Source organism: Epinephelus lanceolatus, chromosome 19, assembly GCF_041903045.1.
Source record: "Epinephelus lanceolatus isolate andai-2023 chromosome 19, ASM4190304v1, whole genome shotgun sequence".
NCBI classification, from domain to species: Eukaryota; Metazoa; Chordata; class Actinopteri; order Perciformes; family Serranidae; genus Epinephelus; species Epinephelus lanceolatus.
The window spans coordinates 22,608,358-22,626,817 of record NC_135752.1 but is presented as its reverse complement, the minus strand read 5'-3'; the positions used below and the strand labels follow the sequence as shown (position 1 = coordinate 22,626,817).

The 18,460-nt window shown below is 40.1% G+C and overlaps 1 protein-coding gene across 1 annotated transcript; it reads right to left on the bottom strand.

The window, feature by feature from the left end:
• Window positions 1-822: 822 nt before the first annotated feature.
• cercam (cerebral endothelial cell adhesion molecule) lies at window positions 823-11,679 on the bottom strand. The gene is made up of 12 exons (XM_033646337.2): window positions 11,337-11,679; window positions 9,709-9,819; window positions 7,947-8,064; window positions 7,608-7,742; window positions 7,294-7,498; window positions 7,008-7,127; window positions 6,788-6,864; window positions 6,542-6,648; window positions 6,074-6,206; window positions 5,041-5,168; window positions 4,290-4,493; window positions 823-1,192 (listed from the first exon to the last, which is right to left on the bottom strand). The coding sequence occupies exons 1-12, from the start codon at window positions 11,537-11,539 to the stop codon at window positions 961-963; spliced, it is 1,773 nt and encodes a 590-aa protein (XP_033502228.1). The 5' UTR covers window positions 11,540-11,679; the 3' UTR covers window positions 823-960.
• Window positions 11,680-18,460: the final 6,781 nt, after the last annotated feature.

The window sequence follows — 18,460 nt, the reverse complement described above, 5'->3', positions numbered from 1 at the left end:
GTTAAAATATGCTGGCTCTATACATGCTAAAATTGCTGCTTTTTTAAATGGAGTCTGGTGGGTTTGGTGATGGTGATTTCAGGGCTGTTTCTGGTTAAACAAAAAGGATCTTACTCATTCACAAAAAGGGTGATCTCTGTAGGGATCCGTTCCATAATATTGTCAGACACTTAAAATAATAATCTGAGCCTGTCAGTGGCTAACACAGGCATTTTTAATGGACGTATGGTGCCTGTTTCGCCGCTACCGGCTGCAGCGCTCTCACTTAATACTGGACCAATTAACCAATTTAAGCTAACCTTTAAATACAACTGTATCTCACAACAGTCCCGATGGAAGATGAGCACATATAGAGAAATGGATAGACAGACACATAAACCAACAAGGAAAACAAAAGCAATAACACGATCAAACTTTTGTCCAGACTTGCCAGGAGTTATGAACAGTGCAGCTACTGGAGCCTCAGTCAGGAATGAACAGATTAACAAATAAAAGTCCTTGTAAGGCTGCCTCTTCAGGTCCTTTTACAAGCTGTGTAATAAGCATTATAAACATACAGTTATCACAAGCATGCACACCATCACAAGCATACATTCAAACAAAAATGCTGTTAATCAGCCATAAAAACTGTATAAAGTCTCAAAATATTAAAAAAATGTCCGAATAAAGTTAAAAAATATCTAAAGTTTGGATCAATGCAAGTATTAAAACTCTTTTTCTTTACAAACAGCCTCAATTAACACTGTCCCTTATAATGTTTCCCTCCCAAAAAATCCTCTTGTGCCACACACTCGCTGACATGCTTTGAAAAGTCCAGTTGAAATGACACTGAGCATGTCAGTGGCCTGACACAGAGTGGACTCAAATAGAGTCTGGGAACATTTTCTCCTCTCAGCATCTGTCTCTTTGACCCCATGGCCTTTTGACCTGCAGGTTCTCCACAGCCACGTCTGCACCGCACTAAAGTTCATCCCTGTAGGACCCTGACAGCATGTCTGGTGGCACGGCCCCTTTCAGGGTCTTGTGGGAACCCCTCCAATCGGTGCGAACGTTGTCATCGTCCCACAGAGTCGACGTCTCCGTGTCGCTCACCCACTGGGGATCACCGGCGTAGTGACAAGGCTGGACCATGAGGGGGCGCGTACTGTAGGCTTGTAAGTTTCTGTTGGGGAAATGGGACTTGTAGTCCTCACTGAAGAAGAAAGAGAACAGTGATTTGATTAATTTGAGACTTTAACACATATTTTACTCTTGATAACATAATAAAAACTAAAGCACAGATTATTAAACACTTTCATTAACAGTGATGCTTTGTGATTTATATGGCATACACTGCTTTGACAAGAGATGGAGACAGAGGCTGATTTTCAAAGACAGTTCAGCTACTCTTAGCATGAAGGGTGACAGCAGGACCGATGTGTGGTGTGAGGTCGTTGTGCATTCTTAGCAGACTAGTCAAGCATATCGAATTAGAATCACAGAGGTGAGAGAGAGAATAGAGAAAGTGGCTTGGCTTTAAGCCAGTTTTCCACACATGATGGAGCACACAGACACTGCCAAGCCTTCTGGTCTGCAGGCCCTTCAGCCCAAGGTGCATTTCATCTCCTACAGTCAGCGCCCCATATGTGTCCCAGTTACTCTGCTAGATCATAACTGTGGAGTGATGATAAAAGTCATTTGGTGAGGGCCTAACGTCAGTGAGATGGGTTTGGAAATTGGGTCAGGGCTGCATAAAGATGCAGCCAATAAAAAAAGTATACCATATGAAACTGAAGTGTTTCGAAGATGACACAAATAATGCACATCATCATGTTTTCATAATAAACAACATACAACAGTCACCACAAATTACATCAACCACCTTGTGTGAGTTATGGGGGTCATGGGATAGAGGAGGAGTTAGTGTCATGGATGTATAAAGAGAGCTGGACACAGTGTTGGAGGCGGGGCACTGTTCATTCCTATGAAGGTTGCTCAGTGGCGCATGAAGCCAGAAAAGTTCAACTGCTGTGTACAAAATGACACTGCACTGCTGCTGCACTGTGAGGCCCATAGAGCAGGAGCACCAAAAGCTTCTGATGGCCAAGCAATCCGGTTTAGCCAGGAATGGAGATAAAATGCGGAGCCAACATGACTAAATGGAGTCCACAGCCACTGCCTCTGTGATGTGATGAAATGATATAATCTTGCAGCTCTTCCAGATTTTAGAAATGTTATTGGACTGAAAGGATCAAATCCTGATAGTGAGACGAGTCATTTCACAGGGGCTGTTACACTCAAAAAAGTGTATCTACAGATTGACAGACGTCTCTTTCGCCACATAGGCAAAGGGAAAAAGTCTTTTTGGGCCACAGGGCATCTTGTTATGGATATAAATGGATGTTTGACCACTATAAGAATTGGCCTCAAAGCCTGCCACACTTCCTGGGGGCCTGGTTAATGTGGGAACAGAAGGAGGAGCAGTGGACATTTTTGGACTGGTGGGAGGACCTAAATGTTGTTGCTGTTTTAGAACAAACTTTGTTGGACCACCTGTGAAGGCAACATGAATAAAAGAAAGTAAACTTAAGTCCACTGCCATGCAAGCAGCTCTGTGAGGCTGTACATGGGATGGCATGCTAACATTTCATGATGACAATGCTAATATGCTAATGTTTAGCAGGTATAATGTTTAGCTTAGTGTGTTAGCATGCTAGTTCATTTGCTCTAAACATGAAGTGCAGCCAAGGCTGAAGGAATTACCAGCAGTTATGGAGAGAGGTGGGACCAAGTCAGTGTTTCTCAAGTCTCAAGTCTTTGCACTCAAATCCCAAGTCAATTCCCAAGTCCTTACATTTGAGTTTAAAGTCCTTAAGAAGTCATAGTGTGCTCTTCATCAAATGTACTAGTTATATTTTAATCAGTAATTGTAGATGCTTTTAAAATTGGTTTTTATTTGTTAAAACAAGTGAGACTAAACTTAATCAGAAAAAATGTAGTGCTGACATTGAACTTTCATAGCATGGCGCTATTAGCCAGCACCACAAAATAATACATTTTGTATGTTTCTTTCCTGTCTTGTTGTATTTAACTCATCTCATATTGGACAAAATTCTATAACTTTCTTTTCCCTAATTGGCCTAAGGGAAGGTGTCAGGTATTTTGAAGGCCAAAAGGCTCCAAGTCCCAGTGAAATCACAAGTCTTTGGTGTTTAAGTCCAAGTTAAGTTGCAAGTCTTTTTTGATTTTGTTGAGTTAAAAGTCATTAAATTTGTGACTCCAGTCATTTGACTCGAGTGCATACCTCTGGTTATGGAATGGGATGATGGAAAATACTGGACAAATCTAGTATTTTGATGGGGCTGATTGGAAAGTCAAGGGGTCATCATAGTTATATCACCCTGAGCCGAATATGAAAGACAGTACCAAAGTTTATGACGATCCATCCAGAAGTTGTCCAGACATTTCACCATAAAACAAAAATGCAAACCTCGTGGCAGTGCAAGAGGAAACTTAAGGGAGTCAGAGACACGCTAAGATTCATCCTCTGGGCACAACTACTGTCTGTACAAAATTTCATGGCAATCTACCCCAATCCTCATCTCTTGCCGAGATATTTCAGTCTGGATCAAACTGGTGGGCCGAGTCAGACCTGCTGACTTTCCCATCCCTCCAGGCACGCCAACAGCGTAGCTAAAAACGTTAAAAGAAATGTTAATTTTACAAAAGCTCAGCACAAGTTTGCCACAAACATCTGAATCCCCTCCAGCTGTTCAAGTACATCTGGTAACCACACTGTGCCAAAAAAAAAGTTGCAATCCAGACTTGCCCAAACTTCAGACAATCATTTCCAGAGAGAGATGCTGCTATGAAACCTGCACATCATAAAAAGATCTACTTTGAGATGTTGTGTTTCTAATTCAGCTCGACAAATGCTGCATGTTAAACTGACAAGAATAGAGATCATACCCTGAACTGACCCTTTTTTCAAAGAACCCACAGACTTCACTATAGCTCTTTAATCTCTAACTATGCTAAATATATCTGTAGCATGTATACAAGTTTATACAGAAGCATGTTTTAGCAATTAAAGAGGTCCGTTTTAGATTTATAGGTCTGGCAGCGAAGCGATGTTGGAGAGTGCTGAAAATAAAGTTTTATCGTAGAAATTGCTAAATGTGAAAATGATTGAAAGAACCTTTATAAAAAATTTCATTAAGATCACATATTAAAATAAGAAAAGTAAGAGGTGCGCATCAATAAATGCAACAAATTTCAGCCGGTGGATTTATTGCTGTCGTCATACTTACTTGGGATGTTTGTCGTACATGATGGGGAGGAACTCGTCGACAGGAAGCATCTTGGACAGTGGCTCAGCGTTGAGCAGTTTTTGGGCTCCCTGCAGGGAGATGGCGTACGAGAGCGTCCAGTACGAGTAGTCGGCAAACACCAAGTTACGAATGTGCTCCAGCGGCTCCTCCTTTCCAGGATTCACCTGCTTCCTGCCGAGGTATCTGCAGCAACGTTAAGCCACAATGGGAGAAATAAGAGGGAGAAGGAGAAAAAAAAACATGTTCAAGAAGTAATGAGGCAATGTCAAAAACATCTGAGTCCTGAACTCTGCTGCAGAGTTGCTGTTCTTTGCTGCCACGTGGTCGAAATCATTTTTGAAGTATTGTCTCTTTTTAGCAGCATTTGCTCTGCATGTGTGTCTAAGCATTTTCAAAGAGCCATGGCAACAACAATACACACGAATAAAGAAGCTGGTACATTTCCCGTCTTTCTGCTGATAGATATTTATAAAATGCTTTCATCATGTGTCTGAAGCTCCGTCTAATCATTTCCACATGCTTTCAATTACAAACAGTTGTTTGTATGTCCTGTACAAACATAATCACAGAAACACTGACACACAACTACACAAGTCGTATGTATTGCATTCCTTTCCTCTGACTTCTGATCCTATTCCTGTTCTACACATGCACAACATACTTCTGAGGATACTGTACTGACTTAGTCTAACCTTACAAGAACCATGTGACTAAAATGTGCCCATCTTACATGATGTCCCAGTCCAGCTCCACTCGTTCAACGTCCTCCATCAGCTTCAGGACTCGTCGCTTGAAGTTGGCCTGGAAACGAACATCATCTTCAAACACGAGCGCCTTGTCCATCTGCATGTCCACCATCTGAGGAGAATACAGAGAAAAAACAATCAAGACTTTGATGTTGAAAACTAAACTGATGGAGAAACAATAGATGGGACAGTTACAAAGAGAGGTGAGACTCAAAAACGGTCTCTTCAAAATATAAACCGATAGTTTCTTGAGTACATGGTGTTCCTGGTACGGCTGCAGAGATTAGCTGATTAATCGATTAGTCAGTCTCAAGAAAATTAATCACCAGCTATTTTGATAATCAATTGATTGTTTTAGTCATTTTTCAAGGAAAACATTTCAAACATTTGCTGGTTCCAGCTTCTTAAAATTGAGACTTTGCTGCTTTTCTGTATTAATAATGAGAGTAAATGAATACTCTGATATTGTCATGGACAATAGAAGCGAACTGAAGATGTTACTTTGAGTTCTGGGAAATTGTGATGAGCATTTTCCACTTTTTTTTAACATTTTGTGGACTAAATGATTAATTGATTCATTAGTGAGTTGTAATAATAATCAGCAGATTAGTCGATAATGAAAATAATTGTCAATTGTAGCCCTGATACCCAGTAGGCTTGTGTTTTGATCGCTTGTTCTATTTTGAGCCCATTTCCAAGTTAGTAGCACCCCAATATTAAACTTTTAATATCAAATCTTTCTCTCCTCATCTTTTACTGTAGTAGCAAAGACAAAATTACAAAACATGTGAGCAGTGATTTAGCGAAAGGGAAAATATGTTACCTATATGGCAAAAATGGAGTTTACTTCTTTGAATTTCATTCTTAAAATTGATTTTTTTAACAGATTTGATACTAGGTTTACAGAAAATGCCATCAGATGGGTTTCCTCTTCACTATATTGACTCTTTGTTCTCAGCAAACCACTCCCAGTCATACCAATAAAGCCTTTCACATGTAATGTGTGTGTCTTCTCACCTCCTTCCAGATGAAGAAGTGGCTGAGGAAGCAGCCCACCTCTCCTTTGGTTAGTGTGCGTCCAGAGAACGGGTCGTAGTAGCCTGGCAGCAGGTCGACACCCAGGATCTTGATGTCACTGCTGTTCAGTGCACTACACACACACACACACACACACACACACACACACAGGTGTTATTATATTAACCAATCTCCACAGATGATCTCAATGCACATTTTCCTTTAACACTAGCACATGTGCAGTATACAGTTTACTGAAAACAGATTTTACTCAGTCAGGAACGTCTTTATTGAGATTTTTCCCAAAATATGGTCAGAAATAAATCATAAGCTGAATGAACAATTGTTTTATCTTTTATTTCAGTATTGATTTTTCTCACTTTTTCATAGACACACTCCAAATACTTTGTATCTAAGCCAGCTGAGTGATCTCGCTATATTCAGTCTTTCCCTGACTAGCGTACTCACTTTCCATCCACAGCATCCACCACCTTGACGTCAATCTCCAGCTCATTGAAAGAAAACAACATCCGGTCTCTACGGTCAACACGCCGTCGCAGATTGATCAGAAATATCTGAGGAGAGGAGGACACATGGTTATTCACCTCTGAATTCTTGGTTTTGTCATGATCATTTTAGATTTAAAATTTGAGAATGCGTTCTTGAAACATGGCTACTTCCCTACAAGAAGAAAAACAATGGGGTGTCTCTCACCTCATCGAAGCCCATGAGGTCTCTCTGTTTGGGGAACATATGGACAAATCGTGAGGGGTGCATCGGAGGACCATCAACTGTTTGGAAAAGAGGAAACAGGAGTTAGAAGAGAAGGACATAATTTAATATAACAAAGGCCCGGACATGGTTAATACAGTCAGACAATGATCTATAATTCTCAGCTTTATTAATATTAAAAGTGAATACAGTCTGTTCTTACTCAGGGACTCAAGGTGGACGTGGACAAAGTTGAGGCGATCATCTTCCAATGTGTGGTGAGGTTTGGCCGGGACATTCAGGTAGCCGTAGCGCTCCTTGTTACACAGGTACATTTGTACCTCTGGGATGCAACACAGATGAATGAATCAGTAAATGAATAAATCAATCACGTCTTCATTGTGTGAAAGACATTGTTCTACAGTAAAGTGTGTTTTGTTCATATATTATTTTGCTTTTTTAAGAGGATATGATTACAAAAACACAGCTCCAAATGAGTGCTAACCAACCTGCAGCCCGGCAGGAGAAGGCAAACACAATGATGTCATCATAGGGCCACGAGTAGTCTTCGTGAGGAGGGTAGAAGGCCAGTTTCTTCATGCCTTCCTTCCTTAAATCCAGCAGAATAGTGGAGTGGACCATGGGCACAGGGAAGCAGCCTGTTCTGTGACGGTGACGGGTGGGGAAATACTCTGCCGTTCGACGATAATAGCCCTGAGAGAGATGGATTAGGATATACAGGAAGAATGTCAGGACAAAATAAGTGCAAATACAGAAATAAATGTATATCCAAGTTTACGATTACCATCAAGCTCACACTCACCTGTGGAGTGATGCCGCACCAGTAGTTGGAGTACGCTCCCTGAGAGTCTAACATGGGAGCGATGACTGACTTGTTCTCTGCTATCATCAGGTTGAGTGTGTCTGGGTTGGTGAGGATATTGTCACTGTCAGCGTACTGAAACAGAGACACAGAGGAGACAAAGAGAAAAAACAGGAGAGTGACTGTAGCGTCGTGTCTCCGGAACAATCATTGCCAAAACTTTGTCTTGGATGAATTAACGGCACCAGAGAGGGGAGCAAATCTCATCAGATAAATCAAGGGACGGTGCTGATATGAGTCTTACACTGCTGTCACAAGAAAGATTATCTTATCACGTACCAGGATGTAATCGGCCCAGCGTTTCCTGGCAAAGTTGAGCGCCGCCTGCTTCAGCTTCATCACATACTCATATCTGCTGTTAGGCCAGTGCTTAGGACCCAACTCTCCTGCATAGGACCTGAGACAGAGAGAAATGATGACGACATTATAGTATGTTGTACTGATTTCCTATTTTCTCAAATCTCAAAATTTACATAACATTTTATATGGCTAAACACAGCTTAAAGGGACAGTTCACCCCAAAATATAAAATACATATTCGTCCTCTTACATGTAGTGCTGTTTATCAGTCTAGTTTGTTTTGGCTTGAGTTGCCGAGCGTTGGAGATATCAGCCGTAGAGATGTCTCCTGTCTCTTGAATATAATGGAACTAAATGGCACTGAGCTTGTGGTGCTCAGAGCACCAAAAAACTACATATGAAAAACTCAACAGCAATGTCTGTTAAGAAAAACCATGACCCAGTGACTCAAGATAATCCACAGACCTTGTTGTGAGCAGTTTCATGTAAGTTTAAGACTATTTTCTTGCGCAGAAGGAAACGTTCATCTACTCATAGACGGTAGCCTCATGACAGCGCAAGATGTAAACATTAATGGCGTCCTCATCAATTGAGCTGTAATTCTAGCTGGCTCAGTGGTGCTACGTGAGCTAGCAGTAGATGCACACTTCCTTCTTTGTGGTGATACGGTTGGTGGGTGAAGTTTGCTAGAAAACTATTGGTAGAAACTTTTTTTTCTTCCAAACTACACCTGGCAACTGAATCACCATGAAGAAGGAAGCATGCATCTACTGCTTGCTCACCTAGCACCACTGAGCTAGCTAAAGTTACAGCTCAACTGTGGAGGACACCATTAACATTGAGCCATTTGTCTATGAGTAGATGCACTCTTCCTTCTGCGCAAGAAAATAGTCCCTACATGAAACTGCTCACAACAAGATCTGTGGATTATCTTGAGTAACCGGGTCATGATTTCTGGAAAGAGACATTGCTGTTGAGTTTTTCAAATGTAGCTTTTGCAGCTTAGAGCACCACAAGCTGAGTGCCATCTAGTTCCATTATATTCAGGAGAAGGCAGACACCTCTACAGCCAATATCTCCAACACTCTGCAACTCACACCAAAACAATCTAGACTGATAAACAGCACTACAGATAAAAAATATGTAGGCTATTTTTGATTTTGGGGTGAACTGTCCCTTTAAAATACAACTGACTGACAGTTTACAGAGTTCAGTGACTGTAAACAGATACGCAGTCAGACTGTATAATTAGCATGCACAAATCACTTCCACTAATGGTCTCTTCAGCTCAGACACACATCCACACAGAGTTACACGTACGGACAAGCAGAGGCGTGCCGCATCATTCCTCATTATGGAGAGTTAAAATGAGAGCTATCTTTAGGCAACACAGTGGATCCCCTTTGACAGACTACAGGCTATAAAGGTGTGTTAATAAATTTTAGGACAAAAGGAAAATGAGTTGATTACCTCCAGTTGATAAGTTTAATTTATAACCAACAAAATGACACGTCAAGGAATCTCTGATTGTGATCCTGGTTAAATAAAAAATATGGCTTAAATAAACTGACTTACTCCTTTCCTTTGTGTGATAATGTAACACATAGACAGATAGATGTGAAGACATTGCACCTACAAAGGTGTCCCAGGTAAGACTTGCTGTGATCTACAGAGTCAGGACAGGATGTTCCCTCACACAGATCCCTGCTGTGAACAAATGCATTTATATATGTGAACTTACGTGGGCTGGTCCATTGGTCTCCACTCAACATAATGGTAGAACTTCTGCATGACAGTAAGCCACTCTTTCAGTATGGCCGTGGTGTTATCTGTATTGTGATCCGTGGCTGCCCTGAGGAGTGCGGAGAAAACAGGTTGTAAGACAAATCATTGACTGAGGAGATGATATGTTTCAAATGCTGGTTTAATGGAGGGAAAATGAATTCCAACAAATCTTTAAGACGCAAATCATTACTTGATTCATCTTTGCGGTTGAGCAGCAATTTTTCTTTGTCTTGTACATTTTTAAGTACATTCTTGTAGAGCTTGGCCATATGAAGAAAATCAAATATCACTGTATGTGTGACCAAATACCTTTATATCAATATTGCTACAATATTTCAGGGCTGACAATTGGTGCTTTCACACAATATATTTTTTGATAAATAATCATCAGTGATGTAGATATAATGACTACGTGGGTAAAAGCAAATAACAGAGCAGCTAAAACAGTCTGGTAAGTTCATAAAACGACATCACTTTAATGTAATGCAGCCTTTACAGCAAGGAAAAGACAACACACTTGCGATCATGATACCCAAAATCGAAGACGATATCTGGTCTTGTATCACAATCACAATATCAGTATTGTCCTACTGCACATTTTCAGTTCAGTGGGGCAGCCTACAGTTGGGCTCTTATTGTATAACCACAATAATCACTGAAATGCCTCTAAAATATGAGGAATATTTGGATCTGTTTTCCTTCATACCATTTCAACAATTTCCAAGAAAGCTTTCTTTAAACAAGAAGATGGTCACCACAGCATCTCCAAGTATAGTATGCCATTTTTCTATGATTTTTGCATCAATGACATGAAATATTTTGATTTGTCAGGCATGTAATATGCTGGATTATCTGAAATCAGACACTCTTGTCTGGTTATTTCATCCACTCACAACTTCTCTGTTGGTTTTCTGAAACCGTTCTTTATCATCATATTGATTTTGTGATATAAAATGTCATATACTGTAACAAAGGATTTTCTTCCCGTGTGTACTTTAATATCCTGCACACACCACCTACAGTATCATGACACAAAACACACATCACATACTGGTGTTACTACATCATTATTGGCCATAGATCATGTCATGTGATATTTCATACTGTTAGGTAACCCAGCAACAGCTCATCTGTTTAATAGATCCAGGATCATCAAATCTAACTTTAAATATACAAGATGAATGGATGTTAAATGAGATCAGGGTCACTTACAGACACATAAAGTACACTTAAGTACCCCACAGAGGTATACTGTTAAAAACCCTGAGGACAGATCAGTTTTAGGGGTTTTAATCATTAGTGTTAGGCTTTAAATCACTACTAAGAAAGCAAATCAGTGCCAACAAACTCTACCAGAAAATAAAATGTCATGCAGCCCACAGTAGGAAATGAATACGGCGGAGAGAAAGGCAGCAGGGCTGTGAAAGGCTGAGGGAGCAGGGGAGCAGGGGAGGGGTAGGACGCTGCTGCTGCTGCTGCTGCTTTCACAAACTCATTTAAATGCCATTGACCTTTTGAACGGCTCGGATAAAAAGGAGAGCCGTGTACAAACAGCCTGGCAGTGTCCATGCAGGAAAAACCCACCACACAGAGATGCGATCTTTGGGGTAGTTGAGTCTCTCCAGAGCTCCGAGGTAGTACGGCAGGGAGTGCGCAGTGTTCCGGGCTAGGATAGCGATAACCACCGTAGGAGGCTGCATCTTCGACTCCTCTGGATACATTTCCTCCGAAAAGTAACATTCAGCCTGGAAAACAAAGGCCCCTAAAAGTAGAAAGTGGAGGAACATGGTGGAGGCTTGGGAGGGTTTGAGTCCAGGGTGCTCCAGCACCTAGCACCTAACGTTAGCCGGTGGACGCGTCAGCAGTCCAAGAAAAAAAAAAAAAAAAAAGAAAGTCAGAAGGGTTTTCCCAAATTTCCTCCCCCTCTTACTTTATGTACAAGCTGGCTGGCTTTTTCCGAGAGCAAATCCAAAAGGAGTCGGATAGTTACATTACAACTTCCGCTTTGTGCCTGAGATGGCACAGGAGAAGTCTGAGCGCATTATCCAAACGATGAAGGCGTGATTTGGCCAGATTTGGGTTCATCGTAAATCTCTGTTGACAAAACTACGACACAAGCAGTCAAACAAACCTCTAAACAAATAAATAAGTGTAGTTTTTGCACCCTAAAACACAAATACAACTGCAGCAATACATTCTCACTGTGTGTGCACACATCAATTCTAAACATTAAATCTGCACTATAGGTATAAGTTTACATGCTTACATATATTAGGCATGCACATTTAAGACCACTGTTATGGAATATAATTTGTATTAGATATATTAGATAAGGCTGTAGTCTAAAAAAAAGCATCAGTAAATGTTTCTGTTTATCCTGGCAGCAGTTTCACAGACTCACCAGCAGAGGGAGGATTTGATCCAAGAGAAGCTCCATTACACAGGATGAGTGACTACATGAGGCCTCTGATTTGCTTCTTTGGCTCATGCTGGGATGTAACTACTGCACATATAAGTACATTTCTGAGGTTACATGTGAGTATTTTCATGCTATTGTTACAGTTATTTTGTAACAATAATTATTAGTATCTTTGCAACGTGTAAAACGAATGATAAATTTGCTAAATGTGATGTTGCAGATTAAAATAGGCCACACAAGAAGCATTCAAATTGTATTGTAATGTGTTTTATGTTGCAGTTTTTACTGGGTGAGTCAGGCTAGTTTTAACTGTAACACACACTAGTTACCTTTTATTCCTTTCCTGTATAAATACATGACATGAAATGAAATGAAACTAGTTGCAACACCGTGATATCATAACACATTAAAGGGAGCATTCTGCATAATGTCATTTGATGCTTTAAGTACATTTTCCTGTAACTATTTTTACACTGTAGTGTTTCACTTTAGTGTTTCTTCCACCACTATGTTAATCACAATTACTGTATGTGGCCTGCTGTGTCAGAAGCCATAGTGAGATCTCAAAGAAATGACAAAGAGGTTTTGTATTTGTTTGTTTGCATCTGATGCTATGAGGAGGTCTTGATTACCTCACACACTCTAAGGGGCATACAGGGGCGTCGTAGTGGAGGTGAAAGTGGGACTGATTACCCACGGCCCAAATAGGAGGGAGTACTTTAAAAGCATGGCATGAAAAGTTTGGTTTTGTTTGCATTTCTAAGTAATAAGTACCATAACTAAATTAAAATTGGCTGAAACAAAACCAATATAAAGACAGAATGTATTATAAAAAAAAAATGTGAAAGCTGTCTGAGGCCCCTCTCACCTGTTCAAGTTGCAAAATGGTTGAGTCTGCCCCTGCACTACAGTGCATCTCTAAATGTGGCAAGACCAGAGTGAGGGACTGAAACGGGGTTCCAGGAAAAAAGAGAAAGAAAGGAAAGGGAAAGAAAGCAAACTGACTCTGTAAAAAAAAAACTCAAAAGGTGTGTGAGAGGGAAATGGATCAAGAGGATGAAAGGATGGGGGCCCACAGTGACTGCTCATGCATAGGGCCCAGAATTTGGTGCTGCACCCCTGGGACACACACACTTGTGATGTCATTTTAACTTTCTCCAAAAAGATGATAATGAGATAAGGTGTACGTACTTTAGGAAAACACTATGGGATGTAAAACTGTGTTGGTGAAGGTGGAGTTGGGTGGTTGCGTGTTTTAAGCACACAGAGTCTGGTGGGATGCATGCCACATGGACAGGAGGGTTCATGGCTGAAACAGTCTCCACTGGAGGCTTGAGACTGTGGTGTCCAACCTCATATTCATTGGAATTCTTCACATTTCACTGAGGGAAGTCCAAACAGAGGTGGGAGGCCGACTGATCACTGAATAAGAGGAGCTGTGGCAGTTCTTAACACCAACATTGGAGAGTTTCTGGTATTTAGCCAAGCGGTCCGTCAAAATTTCAAATACATCTCGTAATCTATCACTAAAAAGAGTTTCAGAAGTTGTACACAGAAGACACCAGAGGTTTCAAACAGGTCACACATAAGGCCAACAGTTGCAAAGCAAAGGAAACTGATGGGAATGAGACCGTGGCGATGGCTTCCATTACTCGCTTAAATAAATAGCCACCGGTGTTGTATGTGCTTGCATCTCCTGCAGTGTTCAGAGCAGGTTTTGCTGCAGTGGACCACCTTGAACCTCCCCAGTGACCCCTGGAGGTCCTTGGGGTCCATATTGAGAAACTCTGTCGACAGCTGTTGTTAGGACAAGAAATAATACAAGATTCCACACCATCACAGAATATAAGCAGCTGGTTTTAAATGTCTTAGTTTGTAGAGAACGCTGTCAAAAATGATTTTATAACATGCAGAATCCCTCAGTATAGCAAATGACATACATAAACCAGTAATCTAAGTTAGATAGATTAGACAAATATCACTAAACTAATCCAAAGTGTGGAAACAATGTCAAATCTATCACATCCAATAGTCCACACTCATACTCTACATACATATGCACATTAATCTTCAAGGAGATCCTACTTATGTCACAAGAGGAATGCTTTTTTAAGAATAAAAAATAGAAAAATACAAATAAATTATTTAAAAAATGATAATTTTTCCAAGAGATGCTGTGGCACTCAAGTCGAGGCCTTGGCTTGAGTTTTGCAATGGTATATCTTTAGCTGAGAATTGAGAAAGGCTAAACTAATAGCAAATTTAAGGATGCAAATGATTTAGTATCACTGCTCAGTCTACTAAGCACTTGAGTTGAGGTCGATGGGACAGAGGCTGTGAAAAAAGCAGAAAGAGGAGTGATGGGAGCAGAAGGAAGAGAATGAGGACGATGGGAAGAATGGCGAAGAAATGAGCAGAAGCATAAAGACATAAACGTGGGTGGAAAATAATAAGCAAAGTGGTATATAATGAATTTTGCCTCCTTTGGCGGGCGGTCTGAATAAACCAAGGCAGTCATGGCTGACAAAAGCGGAGCTGGGTTAAAGGGGTCGTTTGTGTGGACAGGTCAGAGGGGTTGAGGGTCAAATCTCTCCTATTCATGACACCCCAAGTGTTGCCACACTCACACGCAAACACACGCTCGCATGTACGCATATGCGTACATCAGGGGCACTTTCCCAGCGTTTGCGGCGGAGGCAGATCTGGGAGAGTTCAACCTCGGGTGCACTAACTTTTCACTGCGAGGTCAAGGGTGGAGACGGCATTTGTGTGTGTGTGTGTGTGTGTGTGTGTGTGTGGGAGGGGGGGCATGCATTAAAAACAGAGGGAGAGGGAAAGGGAGTGAAAGAGAATGGGAAAATCTGCATTGTTTTGAGCAGATTGCAGCAAAGAGACTGAAAAAGAAAATGGATAAACTGCAGTTATTGAGGCTTGCATGTTTGTCAAACAGTGGTGGAAGACATCTTTTACTTCAATACAAGTGACAATAAAACATTGTAGAAATACTAGAAGTAAACTTAGAAATATTACAAGTAAAAGTCCTGCATTCACAGTTTTTTCAGTAAAAGTACAGCTGGCATCAAAATATACATAAAGTGCCAAAAGTGAAAGTACTCTTGAGGCAGAATGTTACATTTTAAAATAATATATATTATATTATTGGGTTATTTTTGTTATTATTGATGCATTAGTGTGTTCATCACTTCAATGTTGCAGCTGGTAAGGGTGGAGCTCTTTTTTTTACTTTAGATACTGCTGGATAGTTTAATCTATAGAAATATATGATAATTAATTTGTTGATTTATATTTTGATTTAATCTGAGTTTGCAAAGTAGCTAGTAACTCAGTTCACTATAAACAAAAATGGTGCTAAATAGTACCCAAAACAGGTCCCACTATGCTCGTAATCATTGTAATCATTGTTTTGGTGCAATATGGTACCCATTTTTTTAAGGTGATATACAACGCCTTTGTCGAGTAGTGCTATATAGAGGTGCCATAAAACACTATATTGTTTGCCTAGTGCCTGGTGGCCCTCGAAAGATACAAGATAATGTCATAGATGAGACAACATGCTTCTAAATGGCACTTTTACTTAAAATATGAAAGATTATTAATCATTTTTTTTTATGAAATATTGGCTTAAAATATTCAGAATACTGTTCTAAATGCTCATGTAACCTTTTCAAACCTGGAATATTTCTGTGCACATGTGGACAAAAAGGTTGAGAGACAAACCTTAAATACACTGTTTGTAGGCTATTTTAATGTAGTGTTTTTATTCTTATCCCAGTAAACTAAACTGTACAAAGCTGAAGAACCAGTAGGGAAAAAGGATCTCTACTGGTTCCTCAGCTTCGTTTAGTTTAGTTTAGTTTAGTTTAGTTTAGTTTAGTGGGTAAAGAACCAGTAGAGAACCTCTTGAGAACCATACAGGGGCTTAAAAGTTTCTTTGAATAGCAGCAGTGCTGTACACCACTCAACCCATACGAACAACTGAGGAACCAACATCTTTCTCTGTGCTGTCAAAAACATTTAGTGAAGTAAAAAGTACAATATTGTCTTCCAAAATGTAGTGGAGGATAAGTACTTGAGTAAATCTAAGTTACATTCCACCACCGGTCCTAAACAGTTTGATCACCCAAAATATTAAAAACATAATCTCTCATTTACCTACAGCGGTATCAAGTCATGCAGATACTCTCGAAAGGTCTTGAAATATTGAACCCTGAAATTTCTGAGATATTTCTAAGATGTCTGCCTGAGTACATTTTGTCTGTGGTACTCAAAGCACTGAAAATTGAAACTTCAACAGCAATATGTCTTTTGAGAGGCAGTTTTCACTCATCCTGGATAATTCCATAGGCGTAGATTTTGGGAAACAGGGGACACGTCCCCCTCAGTATTTGTAGAAATGAGCATTAGTCCCTTCTGATAAAAACATGAAATAGCAGAGGACTTTGGTGCAGGAAAAGACACAATGTGGTGTGCAAAAATTAAGTGTTTGATGCTCAAAATTGTCTGGGAAAGGACTCCCAACCTTCCCCAATTCATGAGTCACATGCAAAGTTGACAAAACATCTACGCCCTTGGACAATTCTTTGCTGTAACAAAATAGTGAAATTAAAACCCCAAACCAACCTGTCCTGTGGATTGTTCTGAGTATCACTGATTCTGGAAAGACAGGCTGCTGGGATCCCCACAAATTAAACTCCATTCACCTCCATTGTACTGGAGCGGCAGCAGAAATATAAAAGACAAATATCTCAAGCAAAATGAGCCCAAACTATGTGCATGATGCCACTTAAGATAAGTGGGCAAATGTGGCTTTTGGAACAACTCATGCATGTGCACACACAGTCACACTCACAAACATACACCTCAACCCACCAGGCAGTCAGTGTGCCACCAATGTCCCTTTCATCTTTTCTTCGCCCAGGCAGAACGCTTTAGTTAGCGTGAGAGAATGAGTGGCTGTGGGTTAGGATGTGTCACAGTGAAAGTGATTCTGTCTTTGTGTTTGTGTGTTGGGACCAGCAGCAAAGAGTCGTGACATTCTCACAAGCTTCCGGGACCTTTATTGCTGTGGCAATAATCAATAGCGTTCCCACAGAGACGTCTTTTGGCTGGGCGGGTCAATACCTGTCACTCAGGGTCTGAGCCGTGGCACATACCCTCTTACTCAGCAGCTCCAGCAGCCTCGCTCTGTCTGCGCCCCTCCTCCCATGTCATCTCATGTATCTCAGGAGTGTGATGTTGCCACAATTTAAGGAGTCCTGTGTTTTATCTGAACTCATGTCCAATTGAGACATGGTGTCAGTGATTTGTTTCTTTACACTGAGTGTGAAAAACTATAGTGACTGCAATTCATGATGATTTTGATTACTGTTTCTGAATAAACTATGAATCCATAACCAAGTTGTGTTTCATTCACAAAGAGATGAAACAGAGAAAAGCAGCAGAACTTCACATTTGAGAAGCTGGAACGAGAGAATGATGTTTTCTCTTGAAAAATTCCTTAAATGGATAGATGATTATCGTCACTGTTATCAATAAATTATATAAATAAATAAATAAATAAATAAGCTTTTGGTTAAAAAAAATCCAACTTCTTGAGCTTATTGAAATCTTTTTTGAAACTAACTTTATGAACTGAAAATGTTATGCCTATTTAAAGGAAAATAAAACTTTTTTAAAAAATCTGCTGAGCAGAACTCAAGATTTTTTTGCCTAAAAGTGACAATAGGATATTTGAGGGTGTTGATGTATTTTTACCACACTTTGTGTAGGTAAACTTAGTTTTGGCGTGCACATTATGTTGAACTAAAATTACATCAAGACCCTGTTTAGTTTCATTTATAAAAAGAAAACAGTTTTGTTTAAATTCAATCTCTCTCAAGATTTTCCTCTTTCAAAATGTAAACTAATCCAACAGTTGTCTTTGTGACAATGTTTTTGCATGTTTAAGTGAGCACATGGACATTTGTCATCCCCTTCCAAGAGTAAACAGAGGACTTTTGTTTATTTCTTTATTTTAATTAAAAACATTTACACCATAAATCAAGGCAGAATAGGCACAAATTGGTGCATTAAAATTCACTTGAATGCAGAAAATTAAAGGTCCAGTGTGTGGAATAAGGAGCATAATTGGCAGAAATGGAATTTATTGTAGTAAGTACAGTACAGGCCAAAAGTTTGGACACACCTTCTCATTCAATGCGTTTTCTTTATTTTCATGACTATTTACATTGTAGATTCTCACTGAAGGCATCAAAACTATGAATGAACA

Coding starts and splice junctions, on each gene's coding strand:
- cercam (XM_033646337.2), bottom strand. CDS start 11,539: ATGTTCCTCCACTTTCTACTTTTAGGGGCCTTTGTTTTCCAGGCTGAA. Junction 7,499..7,607: donor GGTGCGGCATCACTCCACAG/GTGAGTGTGAGC, acceptor CATCTCTCTCAG/GGCTATTATCGTCGAACGGC. Junction 6,865..7,007: donor CGTCCACCTTGAGTCCCTGA/GTAAGAACAGAC, acceptor TTTTCCAAACAG/TTGATGGTCCTCCGATGCAC.